Here is a 14,900-nt window from a genome sequence, read left to right as displayed (position 1 = left end):
GCAGGGACTGGAGGGGTTGACAAAGATGTCCCATTTAGGGCTGAACATTCAGTCTCCTCAACACACCCTTTCTTGACTCTTCCAGTGGCCACAAGTACCCCTTGGCTTATGGTAGAATAGCTCCAGTCTCTGCCTCCTTTGGATGGCCTCCTTCCCTGTTTCTCAGTTTCCAAATCTTCTCTTTTAACACTAGTCGTTGGATTAGCACTCATTCTAAATTTAGGATAATTTAATCTCCATATCCTTAACTAATGGGATCTGCAAAGATGCTATTTCCAAATGAAGTCAAATTCTGAGGTTCCAGGTGGACATGAATATTTGGGGAGGGACACTATTTAATTCACTGTAGTGGCTGTCTGTTTCAGTCAACAGAAAGAGTATATATTCTCAGTTTTCCAGCAATAACTACCTAGGAAGGAATAAATAATACTTTCAAACTTTTGGTCTCTCTCTCTCTCTCTCTCTCTCTCTCTCTCTCTCTCTCCCTCTCCCCCTCCCTCCCTCCCTCCCTCGCTCTCCCTCTCTTTTTTTCCCCAGGTTTGGGGTTTGAACCTAGGGTCTTGCCCATGGCAGGCAATCTTTCTATCACTGACCTATATCCCTCCAACCCATATTTTTTAAACTTAAAAACAAACAAGGAATAATTAATTTTTCATGCCTGTGTGCCTGGGCACAAATACATAGTTTTTGTGTGGAAATCAGATGATGACTTACAGTTGGTTCTCTTCTTCCACCATTTGGATCCTGGGGATTGAACTCAGGTCATCAAGTTTGACAGCAAGCACCTTTACCTGCTGGGTCATCTTGCTGGCCCCCTCTTTACTTTTTCAGAAAGGGTCTCATTAAATAGTTCAGGCTAAACTTGAACTCCCTCTGTAGTTCAGGCTGGCCTTGAACTTGTAAGCCTCCAGTCTTAGCCTCCTGAGTATATGGGATTACAGGCCTCCACCAACAGGTCTAGCTAAAGACTTTTTTACTCTTAAATACTGAGGATTCAAGGGACAGGTGTGGCGGCACATGCCTTTAATCCCAGCACTCGGGAGGCAGAGGCAGGCGGATCTCTGTGAGTTCAACACCAGCCTAGTCTACATAGTGAGTTCCAGGACAGCTGGGGCTACAGGGAGGCCCTGTCTCAAAAAGACCAAAAAAAAAAAAAAAAAAAATTGAGGATTCAGCACTGGGCGTGGTGGTGCATGCCTTTAATCCCAGCACTCTGGAGGCAGAGACAGGTGGATCTTTGTGAGTTGAAGGCCAGCCTGTTCCAGGTCAGCTGGAGCTACAGGGAACTCTGTCTCAAAAAGACCAAAAAAATAAAAAAAAAATAAAAATAAAAATTGAGGAGCCAAATAGTTTTTATTTATGTAAGTTATAGCTATTGATTAAAAGCTATTGATCATGCTATAAATTAAAAGGTGAATTTTATTCATTACCATTAAAAATAATGCCATGTTAATGTAAATAACATTTGAGAAAAATAGATTTTCCAAAGCAACAAAAAAGCCCTTATTTTCCATTTTGGAAGTTTCCTTCTTTTTTTTCTTGGTGCTATGTCTTGAACCAATGCCTTATGTAACAAATCCCATACATGTTTGCTGCTTTAATCTGCTCAGGCCACCATAACAAAATATTATACACTTTTGGTGGCTTAACCAATGGAAATTTATTCTTCAGTTCTGGAGGTTTGAAATGCAAGATCAAGGTACCATCCAGGGAGGTTTAATTCTGAGGTCCTCTTGTTATGTATGTGATCACCATCTTACTGTATATGCTTACTTGATTTTTTTCTATGTGCTTACTAGGAGAAAGATTGAGCTCTCAACATTTCATCTTATGAGAACACTAATTCTACTGAATCAGGATCCTACCCTTTCAACATCATTAAACTGTTACCACTTCCACAGAGGACTTCCAAATACAGCTGCCCTGAGGGTTAGAGTTTCAGGCCATGAATTTTGGGAACACATATAGTCAGTCTATAACATCTGGCTTCTATTCTGAATCTGATATATAATATGTGGTGTTAAAACAGTGACCAAAACCAACTTGGGGAGGAAAGAGTATTTCAGATTATAAGCTAGCCCATCACTGAGGGAGGCCAGGACAGGAGCTCAAGCAGGAACCTGGAGGCAAGAAGTGAAGCAGAGACCATGGGAGAATGCACTGCTTGCTGGCTTGAGCTGCCTACATGTTTTTAATCTGTTACACAGGAAAAAGTGAAGGTGCCAGAAGAAGATAGCTATTTAAACTTGCTAAACTAGCAACTCTTGATTTTAAATTCTAAGCCAACAGTCATGGAATAAAGTTGGTTCCCATTTTTTTGCCAAGTAAAATGCCTAAGATTTTGATAGTACTTTCCTTACCATTTAGCTCTCTCTCTCTCTCTCTCTCTCTCTCTCTCTCTCTCTCTCCCCCCCCCCCCTTTTTTTTTCTTTTCTTTTGAGACAGGATCTCCCTGTAGCTCCAGTTGGTCTAGCACTTGCCACGCAGACCTGGATCTCACAAACCTTCACCTGTCTCTGCCTCCCTAGTGCTGGGATTAAAAGCATGCACCACCATGCTCACCCTCTTAGAGATCTTTCTCTGGAAGTTTTGGTTTTGTATTTCAGTTGGTGAAGTTACTACAGATGGACCTGCAAGTAAGGATCTTAATATGCAGCATCTCCAAGGCAAAAGTAGTATGAAATACAAATTTATAACCAAAAGGTCATGTAACAATGCACCCTACACAACTGGCTCTCAAACATGCTTATTTTATTGAAATCAAAGCACACATTTCTTCAAAATGACTCAACTGATTAACAAAGAAATAACCAGAATCAATTTTATACTCACTAATGCTTTTTGGTTACTTTTATATTGCTTTTTAGATCCAACAATGATGCTAATGACCTCCTGTCACTATGACATTCACTTTGCGTTACCACTGACTTCCTTTTAATCAGGCAAAAGACCTAAACAAGGATTCTGATGGTAAAAAAAGATCCACTTTGTAACCTCATGGGGTTTATAATCTAGAGGAGTAATAGAATTACTAAGCAACTGATTACCCAAATCAGCTATGATCAGAAAGTACAGAGTGTCAAGAGAATAACTGAGTGACAGACAACCTGAGTGGTTAAGGCTGTGAGGAGGTTTACACTATCAGAGCTTCTTGACTAATTGTTTAAAAACATAAACCAAGGGCTAGAGAAATGGCTCAGTGGTTAAAAGCACTGGCTGCTCTAGTAGAGGACCTGGGTTGGGTTCCCAGTACCTACATGGTGGTTAATACCATCAGTAACTCCAGTTCCAGGGGATCTGACACCCTCTTGTGATTTCCATAGGCACTGTATGACAATAGGTTATACACATGCAGGCAAAACACTTGTACACATAAATAAAAAAGTAATAAATAAAAATGTAAACCAGTTCAAGTCTCTTTCCTATTTAATACTACCACCAGCCTCTCACTTCCATTCAACTTGGTCTGGTCCCTTCCTAGACTCCAATCTTATTTTAACACTTTCCCTTTCACTCCAGCCACATATTCTTCCTACAATGGCCAAATTTGTTTCCACAAGGCTTTGGGTGTCTTTTTCCCTCTGCCTCAAATATTATCTCCAGGCCTTCCAAAACCTGCTTACTTCATCTGAGCTTAAAGGTTTCATATGGGAAGTGATTCCTATTCCAAATCAAAAATAGAGCTCTCAATTCATTCAGTTTTTACCAAGTCACCATTTTTTGTTTTTCACAAAATGTTTTGTTTGATAAACTGAAAATTTAGAGGACAATTCTCTCTCTCTCCCTCTCATTTGATTTTAAATAATTCCTTTGACTTTCTCCTTGTCACTTATCCAAGGATTTTTTTAAAATAACTACACAGCATTGGACCAGAAACTTTGGAGATGTTAATACATATTCATTATATCCTATAATTTTGCAGGATATATAAAATGTAGAATTCCTCACATAAGGCAAGAGCTGACTATCAAAAAGAATGAAATAAGCAACCATGATACATGCACTATGGAGATCAGGAAGAATTGAAAAAAAAAAAAACAAAAAACCTGATGTCTGAAACAAGTAGCGTAGGATTTTGGTAGATGGTTTTGGGGATAGATGACATTCCATGATGAGAAAAAAATTATAAATATGATAAGGCAAATAGCCAGGTTCTATTTGGAGCCAAGAAAATACCAGATTTACTACAGTTGAAAATTGAGATTAGTAAAACGGCTAAGAAAGTGCATCCTCAATGTAGCTGAACGGTTTGGATTTTATTTCAGTCAGTGAGAATACTATGAAGAATATGGGAAGTGCTCAAAGTAGCATTTCTGAAAGATCAATCTACTGATTGGAAGAAAAACGAGCAAAGGCCCAGAGACTCATTCATGGTAGTCCATGAATTCATGAATACTTAAAGACTAGGATGTAAACAACACATGAAAAGTATAACAACACATGAAAAGTGAAACAACACACAAAAAGATCCCACAGGGCTTGGCTAAAGATTGAAAGCAAAGAAGAAAGGAAAGCATTAAATGTAACTTTTGAGGGCCAGTGAAATGGCTAAGCCAGTAAAGATTCTTGTTGCCAAGCCTTATGACCTGAGTTGGTCCCTGGGACCCACATGGTAGAAAGAATCGACTCTCACAAGCTGTCCTCTGATCTTTAAATGTGCACGTGCACGCGCACGCACAAATACACACAAATAAATGTTAAAAATTGGTTTTTAAAAAGTAACTTAATTTTGGATAAACACATATGGAAATAAAAGGAAAAGTCAGTTTGAGGAGAGAAGAGTCGCTTACCCATGATATCTAGATGCTTGAAAAAAAAAATTTAAAAAGCCAAAAAAAGTTTAAGTAATATGAATATGGCTGTCCTGAGCTCGGAAACAAAGCCAGTATTAAGAAATCTCCACGGAGAGGACTGACCAGTCATCGAAAATAAAATGGCAAAGACACAAGTAACATCAGTAGGTGAACTACCCTGGGAGGGCTGTAGCAGAGAACTATACTGTCAAGGGCAGATACCTTGAAAAAGGTAGCATTTTAGGACTGGAGGAAAAGGAGGACAGCACTGTAACAAATGACTACCAGAAACTTGAAAGAATTCAGAGAAATGTCAGTAAAAGAAAAAAAGGGTAAGGAAAAGATGTAGGTGCACAGAGTAAAACTGTCACAGTTAAAAGTGTTATCTCCTCTAGGGACAGGTGTGGTGCCTGCTGGTTTCTCCAGTCTCAGCTTTTTTCCTCCTTTGAGAATGCTTACATTCTGTGAATTTCTCAAGAGGTCCAAGCTCTTTCTTGACTGGAGATCTTTGGAACGTGACTTCTACCATGCTTTGCAGTTAGGTCCTCCACATCCCCTAATTTCAGCTCAACTCTTACTTTTTCAGAGATGATTCCTCCCCAGAAAAAATGATATTATCCCATTAAGCACTTTTCCCAGGTTTTTCTTTGTGGCACTTAACAACTATAAAGCAATTTGTCTGTTTGTGTGATTAGTAAATTAGACTCAAGCTGCCTGAGAATTGAGGTTTCTATGTTGTTCATCTTACAACTGCCAGCCAGATACTTGGTAAATATTTGTGTATATATACATATATGCTTGAAGTTTTTACAATAAGAACGCTAAGCAAACAAAGCAAGCAGAACAAAACAGCATATTTTGAATTTTTTGAAACTAGCCATAATAGTGTGCATGGGAATTAGTCATTTCTAAGTTATCAAATCTGCAGGGTGGGCAAAAATCCAAAACTGCAGAAAAGAACAAAGGTAATTTTACAATGTTATACCAATGCTTAGTGTGTAAAGTGCTGCAATTCTAATGAAAAGGCTGATTTTTCCAGAATATATGGAGACACTACACAGATACTGAAGATATGAGTGATCAGATGGAAAACAGAGCTGGCATCAGGGTCTCAGAGCTTGGCTACGCTACTCCTCCCAGCAGAAGCCGAGTAGCTTAGGCAGATGCCATTCATTCATTACTTTGTTCTTGGAAAAGGAAAAAGAACGACTTAGAAAGGCGATGCCAGGCTGGAACAGAAGTTACTCTCGGAACTTTGAGGGCCCAGAAGCCCTGGGGCCCACCCCATCGGCAGCTGGCAGCCTGGGTGTGGAATCAATTTGGATCTCGGCAGCACCGCTTTGATTTCCTTTCCTCGGGACCAGGAGCCAGGTCTCAGGGTGGGACGGCCGGGAACTGGGCGAGGTCGTACCTTGCTTGACTCTAGGCTCCCGGGCGCTGGGAGGGCCGGCAGGGACCGGCCTCGACACAGGCTTCTTGCTCTGGGCTTCCCCAACCGCTCCGGCCTCCGATCTGGCTCTGGCAGCAGACACTGCGGCCCGAACCGCCGCAGCTCCCGGGGCCTTGTTCTTCTTGTTTTTGCCGCCCATGTTGAGGCTGCAAATTTTCCAGATCAGACCGTTGAACCAACACAGCAGACGCCGGGGCAGACCTTCACGTTAACCCGGCTCCCATCCTCCTCCATCCGGGCTTCTGCGCCCGGGCTACGGCTCAATTGGCTGGATTGACCAGGCTCCGCCTCTCGGCTCCCGACCTCGGGAACCTAAGGCTTCCGGTGGTGCGCGCCGCGTGTGGCGGTGTTTCTAGTCACTGATCTGCCCAATCCGCCGGGGCCGAGAAAGAAAAGAAGGGGCAAACCTCCACAAACAGACTAAAGGCGGAAAGAAGGGCCTCCAGCTTTAAGATTTTTGTCTCCGACCGGCCACTGTAGAGCCTCTATTTGGCGTCACTGGGTGCAGTCGCGGGGCATCTTGGGTAGGAGGGAGATTTGGTCTCGGAGCTCGGAAAAATGGCGGACGCTTTCGGGGACGAGCTGTTCAGCGTGTTCGAGGACGACTCGACCACTGCAGCCGGAGCCAAGAAAGACAAAGAGAAGGAGAAGGGGAAATGGAAGGGACCACCAGGGTCTGCGGACAAGGCCGGGTAAGGAAAACTTCGAGATGTTTTTGTTTTGTCTGTCTTTGGTGTGGAGGAAGGAAACACGACTCTAACGAGCACAGAAAGTGGGAGTGCGTTGAGTGGAGTTGGGAGGTTGAAGGGGTTTGAGAACGAAGTTGGAGAGGGAGGAAGAATGTTGATTTGGGGAAATACGGTCTTGACGTTGCCGCTTGTCCTTGGACCGGCGTGAGGTGTCGCCGAGACACTTCTTTAGGCCACCGTTGCTGGCCGTCAGCCCAGTTTCGCAGGGCAGGTAAGGTTTTTCTTTGGGGTTCTGTGGCACCAGCACTGTCCCTTGCTCGTAGTCTTTAAAAAGCTAAGAACTAGTTGAGTAAAGGGCACAGAAGCATAAGGAAACGATTTTGAGCAGTGAGCGCAAATAGCCTCAAAAAGGAGAGATTTAATCGGCGAGCTGTGGGCTTCAAAAAAAAAAAAAAATGCATTCAAGGTCTAGCAATGTACGTCAGACTGGCCTCGATCTCCTGATCCTGCCTCAGTTTCCTCGGCGCCTGAATTACAGGAATGGCCCACGGCACCCAGTCAAATTAGTTTTGTTGCCCATAAAGTGGAGATTTAATAGTACTATCTGTCAGTGATGGATAATGTGTTTAAGTGCTTAGCAACGTAATGAAATCAAAGAAATGCAAGCCGTGGATGAGTAAGCTTATTTAGAAAAAAATGTAAATGGACTCTAAATACGTGTAGACTGCTGCATAGCACCATAATAAAATGTGTTTATACAAGGGAAAACTGTTACTTGAATTAAGCAAAATAAAGTGACTCTTTTGTTGTTGTTCTAAAAGGTAATTATATAGCCCAAGTTGGACTACCTTCATGGTAGACACAAGAGCTCAGCACTCGGTCCTAACAACTGAGGGACCTATGAGTTCCAAGATGGCCTGTGTTCAAGGAGCCACTGGAGGAAAAACATACAGATGGACCACAGAAAGAAAAGTGGACCTTAGCACAGGACGAGTTTCTCATGTTTACTCTCCAACTTGGGAGCCCACATCCATTTCACTACAAAGAGTGCTGCTGACGGCTCCAGCATTAGGATTGCCAGATCTAACAAAACCTTTCATCCTATATATAGATGAAAATAATGGGATGGCAAAAAGAGTCCTTACTCAGACTCTGGGACCCTGGAAAAGGCCAGTGGCTTATCTCTCAAAGAGACTGGACAATGTGGCCACAGGCTGGCCCCCATGCTTGAGAATCATGGCGGCAATAGCATTCCTGGTAAAAGATTCAGATAAACTCACTATGGGTCAGCCCCTGACTGTTATAACACCACGTGCAGTGGAGTTTATCATTAGACAGCCTCCTGACAGATGGTTGTCAAATGCCAGAGTGACCCATTACCAGGCATTATTATTAAATCCAGAAAAGATCAAGTTTGGTAGCCCTGCCACCTTAAACCCTGTCACGCTGCTACCAACTCCCCAGAAAGACACTGAGATTCCCCATGATTGTCAGCAAATACTTGTGGAGACCCATGGGACCAGAGAGGACCTCACCGACCAGCCCCTAACAGATGCAGATGTCACCTGGTATACGGATGGGAGCAGCTTTCTGCGAAATGGTGAACGTAAGGCAGGGGCAGCAGTGGTCGATGGGGAGAAAATAATTTGGGCCCAAGCTCTGCCGGCTGAAACTTCAGCCCAACGGGCTGAATTAGAAGCCCTAACCCAGGCCCTAAAATTAACAAAGAACAAAAAGGTTAACATTTACACCGACAGCTGCTATGCGTTTGCCACAGCCCATATACATGGGGAAATTTACCGGAGGCAGGGACTCCTCACCAAAAAAACAAAAGTGGCTCTTCTACAAGCCTTGTACTTGCCAAAAAAGGTCCCATCTGGTAAAAAAAAAAAAAAAAAAGAGACACAACCAGAGACTAACTGGGAAGTAAATTTTACTGAAATCCTCCCAAGAAAATGTAGTTATAAATATCTTTCAATGGTAAAAAAAACTAATCAAAAACATTTTCCCTCGATTTGGACTGCCTAAGGTAATTGGGTCTGATAATGGCCCAGCCTTCTTCTCCCAGGTAAGTCAAGAAATGGCCAAAGCACTAGAGATTAATTAAAAATTACATTGTACTTACAGACCCCAGAGTTCAGGACAGGTAAAAAAAATAAATAAAACTATTAAAAAAACCTTAACCAAATTAGCTTTAGAAACTAACACTAAAGACTGGGGTTTTTTGTCCAAAGCCAGTAAATGATTTTCTAGCCTCTGGGTAACCTTTAACAAATCTTCACATACCTGCAACATCCCCCCACATTTACAACACAGCTGTGGCCCATGCTTCTGCTTGGCCTGGCCGGCCTCTTTTTAGTTACAGATTTTATGATCCATTGAATGACCCACATGACTATCACTAACCCCATTAAGTGTGATGGAATCAAACTAAAGCCCCCCAGGTTAAAGTAGATTTAAATCAAATTCCCCAGACTAAAGAAAAATATTCAGAACAAGGAAGTAAGAAGTAAAATAATTCTAACTGTTGAGAAAGAGCTGACCTTTTCATGCTCCAGACATCAACAGAGACTCCCCCCGCCCACACTGTTGCCAGCCCCCGCCCACTATTGCCAGTTGCTGCCGGCCCCCTTCCACTACTGCTGGTTGCTGCCAGCCCCCTATTGCTGGTTGCTGCTGGCCCCCTCCCACTGCTGCCGGTTGTAGTTTGTGGTTTTTGCCTTTAAAAGTCACCTGTAAGCTGAGCTCGGGGCTGCTGTTCTCTCACTCTCCTTCTGAGTGAGGCAGGAGCCTCCTCTGCGCAAACGATTAAATCCTCTTGCTTGTTGCATCTCCTGGTCTGAGGACTGAGTTATTGGGGTGCGGCCTCCCGTGGATGTTGGGTACTCCAGCCTGGGGGTCCTACACTTACTGTATCTCAGAGTCTGACTGAAGTCCTGATTCTCCTGCCTCCACTTCTCAAGTGCTGGAATTACAACCTCGAGCCACCACACCTTGGCTCTTTATTTACATGATAGGAATAATTAGTAGTTGCTGGAGTATATAAGTAGGCAACTGATATTTTGACAATAGTTGTATGATTACCCACTTTATGCATTTCCTCAAAATGACTGTGGCACAGTATTCCGTTTGCAATACAGTAGAGAGGAGCTGTTTAGTGGCCTTCCAAAGTGAAGCTTAGAAGGAAATACATCTAGTTTGTACTTTAATTTTATTAGGAAATTATGTGAACTTTAAAGAAAAGCAGTAGAACATTAGGAACCTAAGAGATTTTTATTATCAAGATATTTAAGTGGAACATTTATAGAAAGAAATTATAACTTGCCTGGTTATAATTGTGTACTGCCATAGTGTGACTCCTGTCTGATCTGTGCAACACAAGAAGGCAAATCATGAAAATTTAGAGGAGCTTGTCCTATATACTTAATACACATTATAAATGCGCTTTTTTTTTTTTTCACAAACTCTTATCAGAAACCATTGGGGCCTAGAAGCCATCTCAGTGTTCAGAAAATTTTACATAAAAATAATAACAGCAGTTACTTCTTACTACTTGGCCTCCCATGTTGGACCTTGGGCAAACTGTCACAGTCTAGACTATTAATTCTGCATCAAGATAGTCACACTAGAACTGGCTCAGAGGTTAAGAGCACTTGCTACACAGCCAAGAGGACTGGGGTTTGGATTCAAGCACCCACATAAGAAACCAGGCATCTTCTGTAACCTGTAACCCCAGCTCTGAGGTGGGCAGAGCCAGGAGGATCGGTGGCACTTGCTGGTTTCTAGGCCTAGAAGAGAAAACATGAGCATCGGGTCAGGAAGAGACTCTGTCTTGATGGAATGCACAGAGAATGATGGTGAAAGACGCTTGACATCCTCTTCTTGTCTCTGTGCATGCATACAGGTGTGTGTACCCACATCCACACATATGAACACACAGGCACAGATGTAACACAGATAACACAGACACACATACACAAAAAAAAAAAAAAAAAAAAAAAAAAAAGAAAAGAAAAAAAATCCCAAACACCCAGAGTCAATGAGAATTGACAAACTTTGCATGTGAGTGTATGTATCAGGAATGCTGTGGACTGGTAATTTTGCTTCAACAATATCAAGTCATGGTCAATCTTTTCCCATGCTTTCCTCACATCTGTATATATACAATTTCACATCAGATGTGTGAAATATATATGTGCAGAGGCCATAGGCAGATATCAATTGTTTTCTTTTATGGTTCTCAACCTTGTTTTTTGACACAGGGTCTCTTACTAAACTTGGAGATCATGAATGTGGCTAGATGGGCTGGCCATGAAGCACCAGGGAACCTTCTGTCTCTGCCTCCCCAGCAATGAGATTATAGACCACTACTGTGCCTAACATTTAGGAGGGTACTGGGAACAAATTCAGGTCCTCATGCTTATGTAGCAAGTACTTTACCAACTATACCATCTCTCCAGCCTCTTCCCCACTTTAATTTTTTTTTTTTTTAATCTGTCTTGGAGTGGGAGTAGGGAGTAGGTGTACATGCTACAGCATATATGTGGAGGTCAGAGGACAAACTTGAGGGAGTTGGTTCTCCACATCATGTGGGTTTTGGGGTTAAATTCTGTTCTCAGTAAGCACCTTTGCCCTCTGATCTGTCTCACTGCCCCCTCCCCCCTTTAAAATCAAATGATACTTTATTTCCCTGTATTTCAATATTTATTTTATCCAACAAGACTAATAGTAATGCTTTAAAATTGCTGGATATCCAATCCATGATGAGATTTTCCCATTAGTCTCTTTGGGAAGAAATTTTTTGGTAGGTTATTTTTTGAGTCAAGAATTTATTTATTTTGGTGGGGGGGGCACCCATTCATCCTCTGTGTGTGGTGATCGGGTGATAACTTTGTGAACTCAGTTCTCTCTACCGATAGGTCCCAGTTATTAAACTAAGGTCATAAAACTTGGTGGCAAGCACCTGCTGAGCTTTCTTGCCATTGCTCAGATTACTTTCTTCTTTTTTTTGGTCTTTTTGAGACAGGGTCTCCCTGTAGCCCCAGCTGGCCTTGAACTCACAGAGATTCGCCTGCCTCTGCCTCCCAAGTACTGGTACTAAAGGTGTGCGCCACCATGCCCTGCTTCAGATTGCTTTCTTATGCTGTCATTTAACATATACCCCTTTCCTGAAGTATAACTAACTTGACCTTATATCTAGGTCCGCAGTGATTAGTGTAATAGGTAGTATCCACATGTAGCTGGTAAGCACTTAAAATAATGGCTTCTCATAATCAAACTGTGCAGTGAATATACCAATTTTGAAGATTTCATATATTAAAAATCTTAATTGTTTAGTTTAACAAGATCTGCGTAATGACAAAAACCTGTTGACGTGCCGAGGCAGATGGGGGAATGTCACAGGGTCCCATATCAAGATGAAGAACTATAGGCAATCAATGGATGCTGAGGGAGGGAGGAAGGGAAGGAGGATCAGTTTTCTCTAGGGACTAGTTCCCTGCCTAATCTCAAATGGGTATCCCTAAATGTAGGTACACACAAGCACCACTAAATGGTGCTTTAAATTAGAAAGTTAGATTAAAATTAGAACTGATACTATGGAATTTATTTTAAGGTGTTTACTTTACAGGAAACGTTTTGAGACTAAATTATACCCAGAGTCAGCCAGCAGTGGGAAAAACAAGAGAGATGCAGATGTTGAAGGCACAGATGAACCTATTTTTGGAAAGAAGCCCAGGATAGAAGACTCATTAAATGAAGACTTAAGGTAGTATTTGCATTGTCATAAATGTTAGTAGCCTTAATTTGGTAGGTTATGTGAAATTTTTAAAATTGCTTGGGTACTGTTTTATAATTTTATCTGAATTAGAGAAATAAAGATAAAAATAGTCATGTTCATATAAACATGTAAATATGGAAAATTTACCTAAATTTGGAGAATTAAGAGACAGTATAGAAAAGACATATCTTTTAATATTTTAGAGTCCAATTTGAGAAAAATCTTTAAAACGTGTGTGAGTGTGTGTGTGTGTGTGTTGAGAGAGAGAGAGAGAGAGAGAGAGAGAGAGAGAGAGAGAGAATGTGTGTGTGTGTCTTTTGTAAACAGGATCTTCCTATGTAGACCAGGCTGACTTTGAAATCATAGAGATCTCTCTACTTTTGTCTCTGCCTCCTGTGAGTGCTGGGATTAGAAGCAGATGATACTATACCTGGTCCTGATTTAATTTTTTTTTTTTTTTTAAAGCTAATGGCTCATAGAATAAAAGAAAATAAAACTGAATGAAAGGAATATGCATAGAACCTTGGCACATGCCTTTAATCCCAGCACTCAGAGGCAGAGGCAAGATAGCTCTGTAAGATCAATGCCAGCCTGGTCTACATAGTGAGTTCCAGGCCAGCGAGGCCCACAGGGAGACCCTGTCCTAAAAAAATAATAATTTAAAAGAAAGAACATTAGAAGGGATTAGATTTTTCATTGCCACATGTAGTAGACAGACTATATAGCTCTCAAAAGTCATATTGATAAGGGAAACACATGGATGTTGGTGACTGAAGAGTCTCTGATATTTGTATTTCTTGAGTTTGGAAACCTGGAACTCTTTCAACCCATACCAATATTTTTGATTGACTTGTTTGGTATTGTGATGATAATGTTTACAATTTTGTTTCTCTTTCCTTCCCTCCCTCCCTGTTCTCTTTCCCCTTTCTAGCCTGACATTACCGTGAAGAGTTCCAAGTTGTTCTTAAAAAAAAACAGTTTAGCTATTATACCTACTAAAGTATCACTATGAATGTTCCTGGATTGCCACTGAAGTATTTGAAAGAGCACCATTTGCCTAAAATAATGTAGTAGGTTACAAAATAATAGTAATAGTTTCAAAATCTTATTGTTGGAACTTTTGGATTTTACCAAAAGTATGTTTACTGGCATAAAAATCACAAATATAATCAATAAGAATAATGAATCTGGCATAGAAATAGTGTTGTGTAATAGTGCAGCTAAGAGAGAGCCTTATTACCTAATTATAGAAAAATAATTTCTGTCATTTTAATAACTTTTTAAGTTTGGCAGACCTGATGCCCAGAGTCAAGGTCCAGTCAGTTGAAACTGTTGAAGGCTGTACACATGAGGTAAGCTCAACCTATTTATTTAGTAAGTTAGCATTATGCTATTTTTCTTGTATTGTCGAATGTAATAACCAACAAGCTTAACCATGAAGTCCTTTCAAACAAGTCATTTCTGTGAGCTGTACATATACAATGGAAGCTCGAGAACTCTGTGATTAGGCCTTGAGTTCAGAAGATGGCCCATCATTTCTTCTAATTACAATCTTGGGTAAACGTTCTAACCTCTTTGAAGATTGCTTATTTAATTTAACAATGCTCTTTACCTCATGGGATAGCTGTAATGATTATATAAGAAAGTTAAGTAAATCACCCAGCACAGAGGCAGTGCTTAGAACCTGCTTAGTCTCTTATTCCTATGGTCAAGTTATCTGCTGTTGTTTTTTTTGGTTGGTTTGTTTTGAGACAAGGTCTGTGTGTAGTCCCAGCTGGCCTGAAACAGCTTTGTGGATGAGGTTGGCCTTGATCTCACAGAGCTCTGCTTGGCTCTGCCACTCAACTAGGGGATTAAAGATGTGTGCCACCACACCTGGCACCAATGTTGTTGTTGTTGTTGTTGTTGTTTTTTTTTTTGTCTTTTTGAGACAGGGTGGTCCTGGAACTCACTATGTAGACCAGGCTAGCCTTGAACTCACAGAGATCCGCCTGCCTCTGCCTCCCAAGTGCTGGGATTAAAGGCGTGTGCCACCATGCCTGGCATTACCAGTGTTGTTTTTATAGCTCCCATGTTACTTCATACCATGCACTGGTGATTGATAGCGATTTTTTTTTTCTGTCACAAGATAATAGTCATTGATGGCCTATAGTATCCATTTAGGAATGAGAGTGTATATAGGTAAGGGA

At 41.4% G+C, this 14,900-nt stretch overlaps 2 protein-coding genes across 3 annotated transcripts in view; one reads left to right on the top strand and one right to left on the bottom strand.

Annotated features, from left to right (window-relative positions):
• The window catches only part of Dhx29 (DExH-box helicase 29), a 54,044-nt gene extending 47,511 nt beyond the window's left edge, over positions 1 to 6,533 (bottom strand). Inside the window, exon 1 of one of the 2 annotated variants that reach the window (XM_008840385.2) lies at positions 6,205 to 6,533. In XM_008840385.2, the coding sequence (XP_008838607.1) occupies positions 6,205 to 6,382 (178 nt within the window). In that variant the 5' untranslated portion in view covers positions 6,383 to 6,533. The remainder of the gene's footprint in view (positions 1 to 6,204) is intronic. The other variant, XM_029567064.1, reaches the window with a different exon arrangement.
• Positions 6,534 to 6,620: 87 nt separating this feature from the next.
• Positions 6,621 to 14,900, top strand: part of Mtrex (Mtr4 exosome RNA helicase) — an 87,667-nt gene continuing 79,387 nt past the window's right edge. Inside the window, exons 1-3 of the mRNA XM_008840387.3 lie at positions 6,621 to 6,935; positions 12,562 to 12,699; positions 13,997 to 14,063. Of these exons, the coding sequence (XP_008838609.1) occupies positions 6,802 to 6,935; positions 12,562 to 12,699; positions 13,997 to 14,063 (339 nt within the window). The 5' untranslated portion in view covers positions 6,621 to 6,801. The remainder of the gene's footprint in view (positions 6,936 to 12,561; positions 12,700 to 13,996; positions 14,064 to 14,900) is intronic.

The sequence above is a fragment of the Nannospalax galili genome, unplaced genomic scaffold, assembly GCF_000622305.1.
Source record: "Nannospalax galili isolate Female #2095 unplaced genomic scaffold, S.galili_v1.0 scaffold339, whole genome shotgun sequence".
In the NCBI taxonomy this organism is placed as follows: domain Eukaryota; kingdom Metazoa; phylum Chordata; class Mammalia; order Rodentia; family Spalacidae; genus Nannospalax; species Nannospalax galili.
The sequence above is the reverse complement of the archived record's forward strand: the minus strand, read 5'-3'. Positions and strand labels throughout refer to the sequence as shown.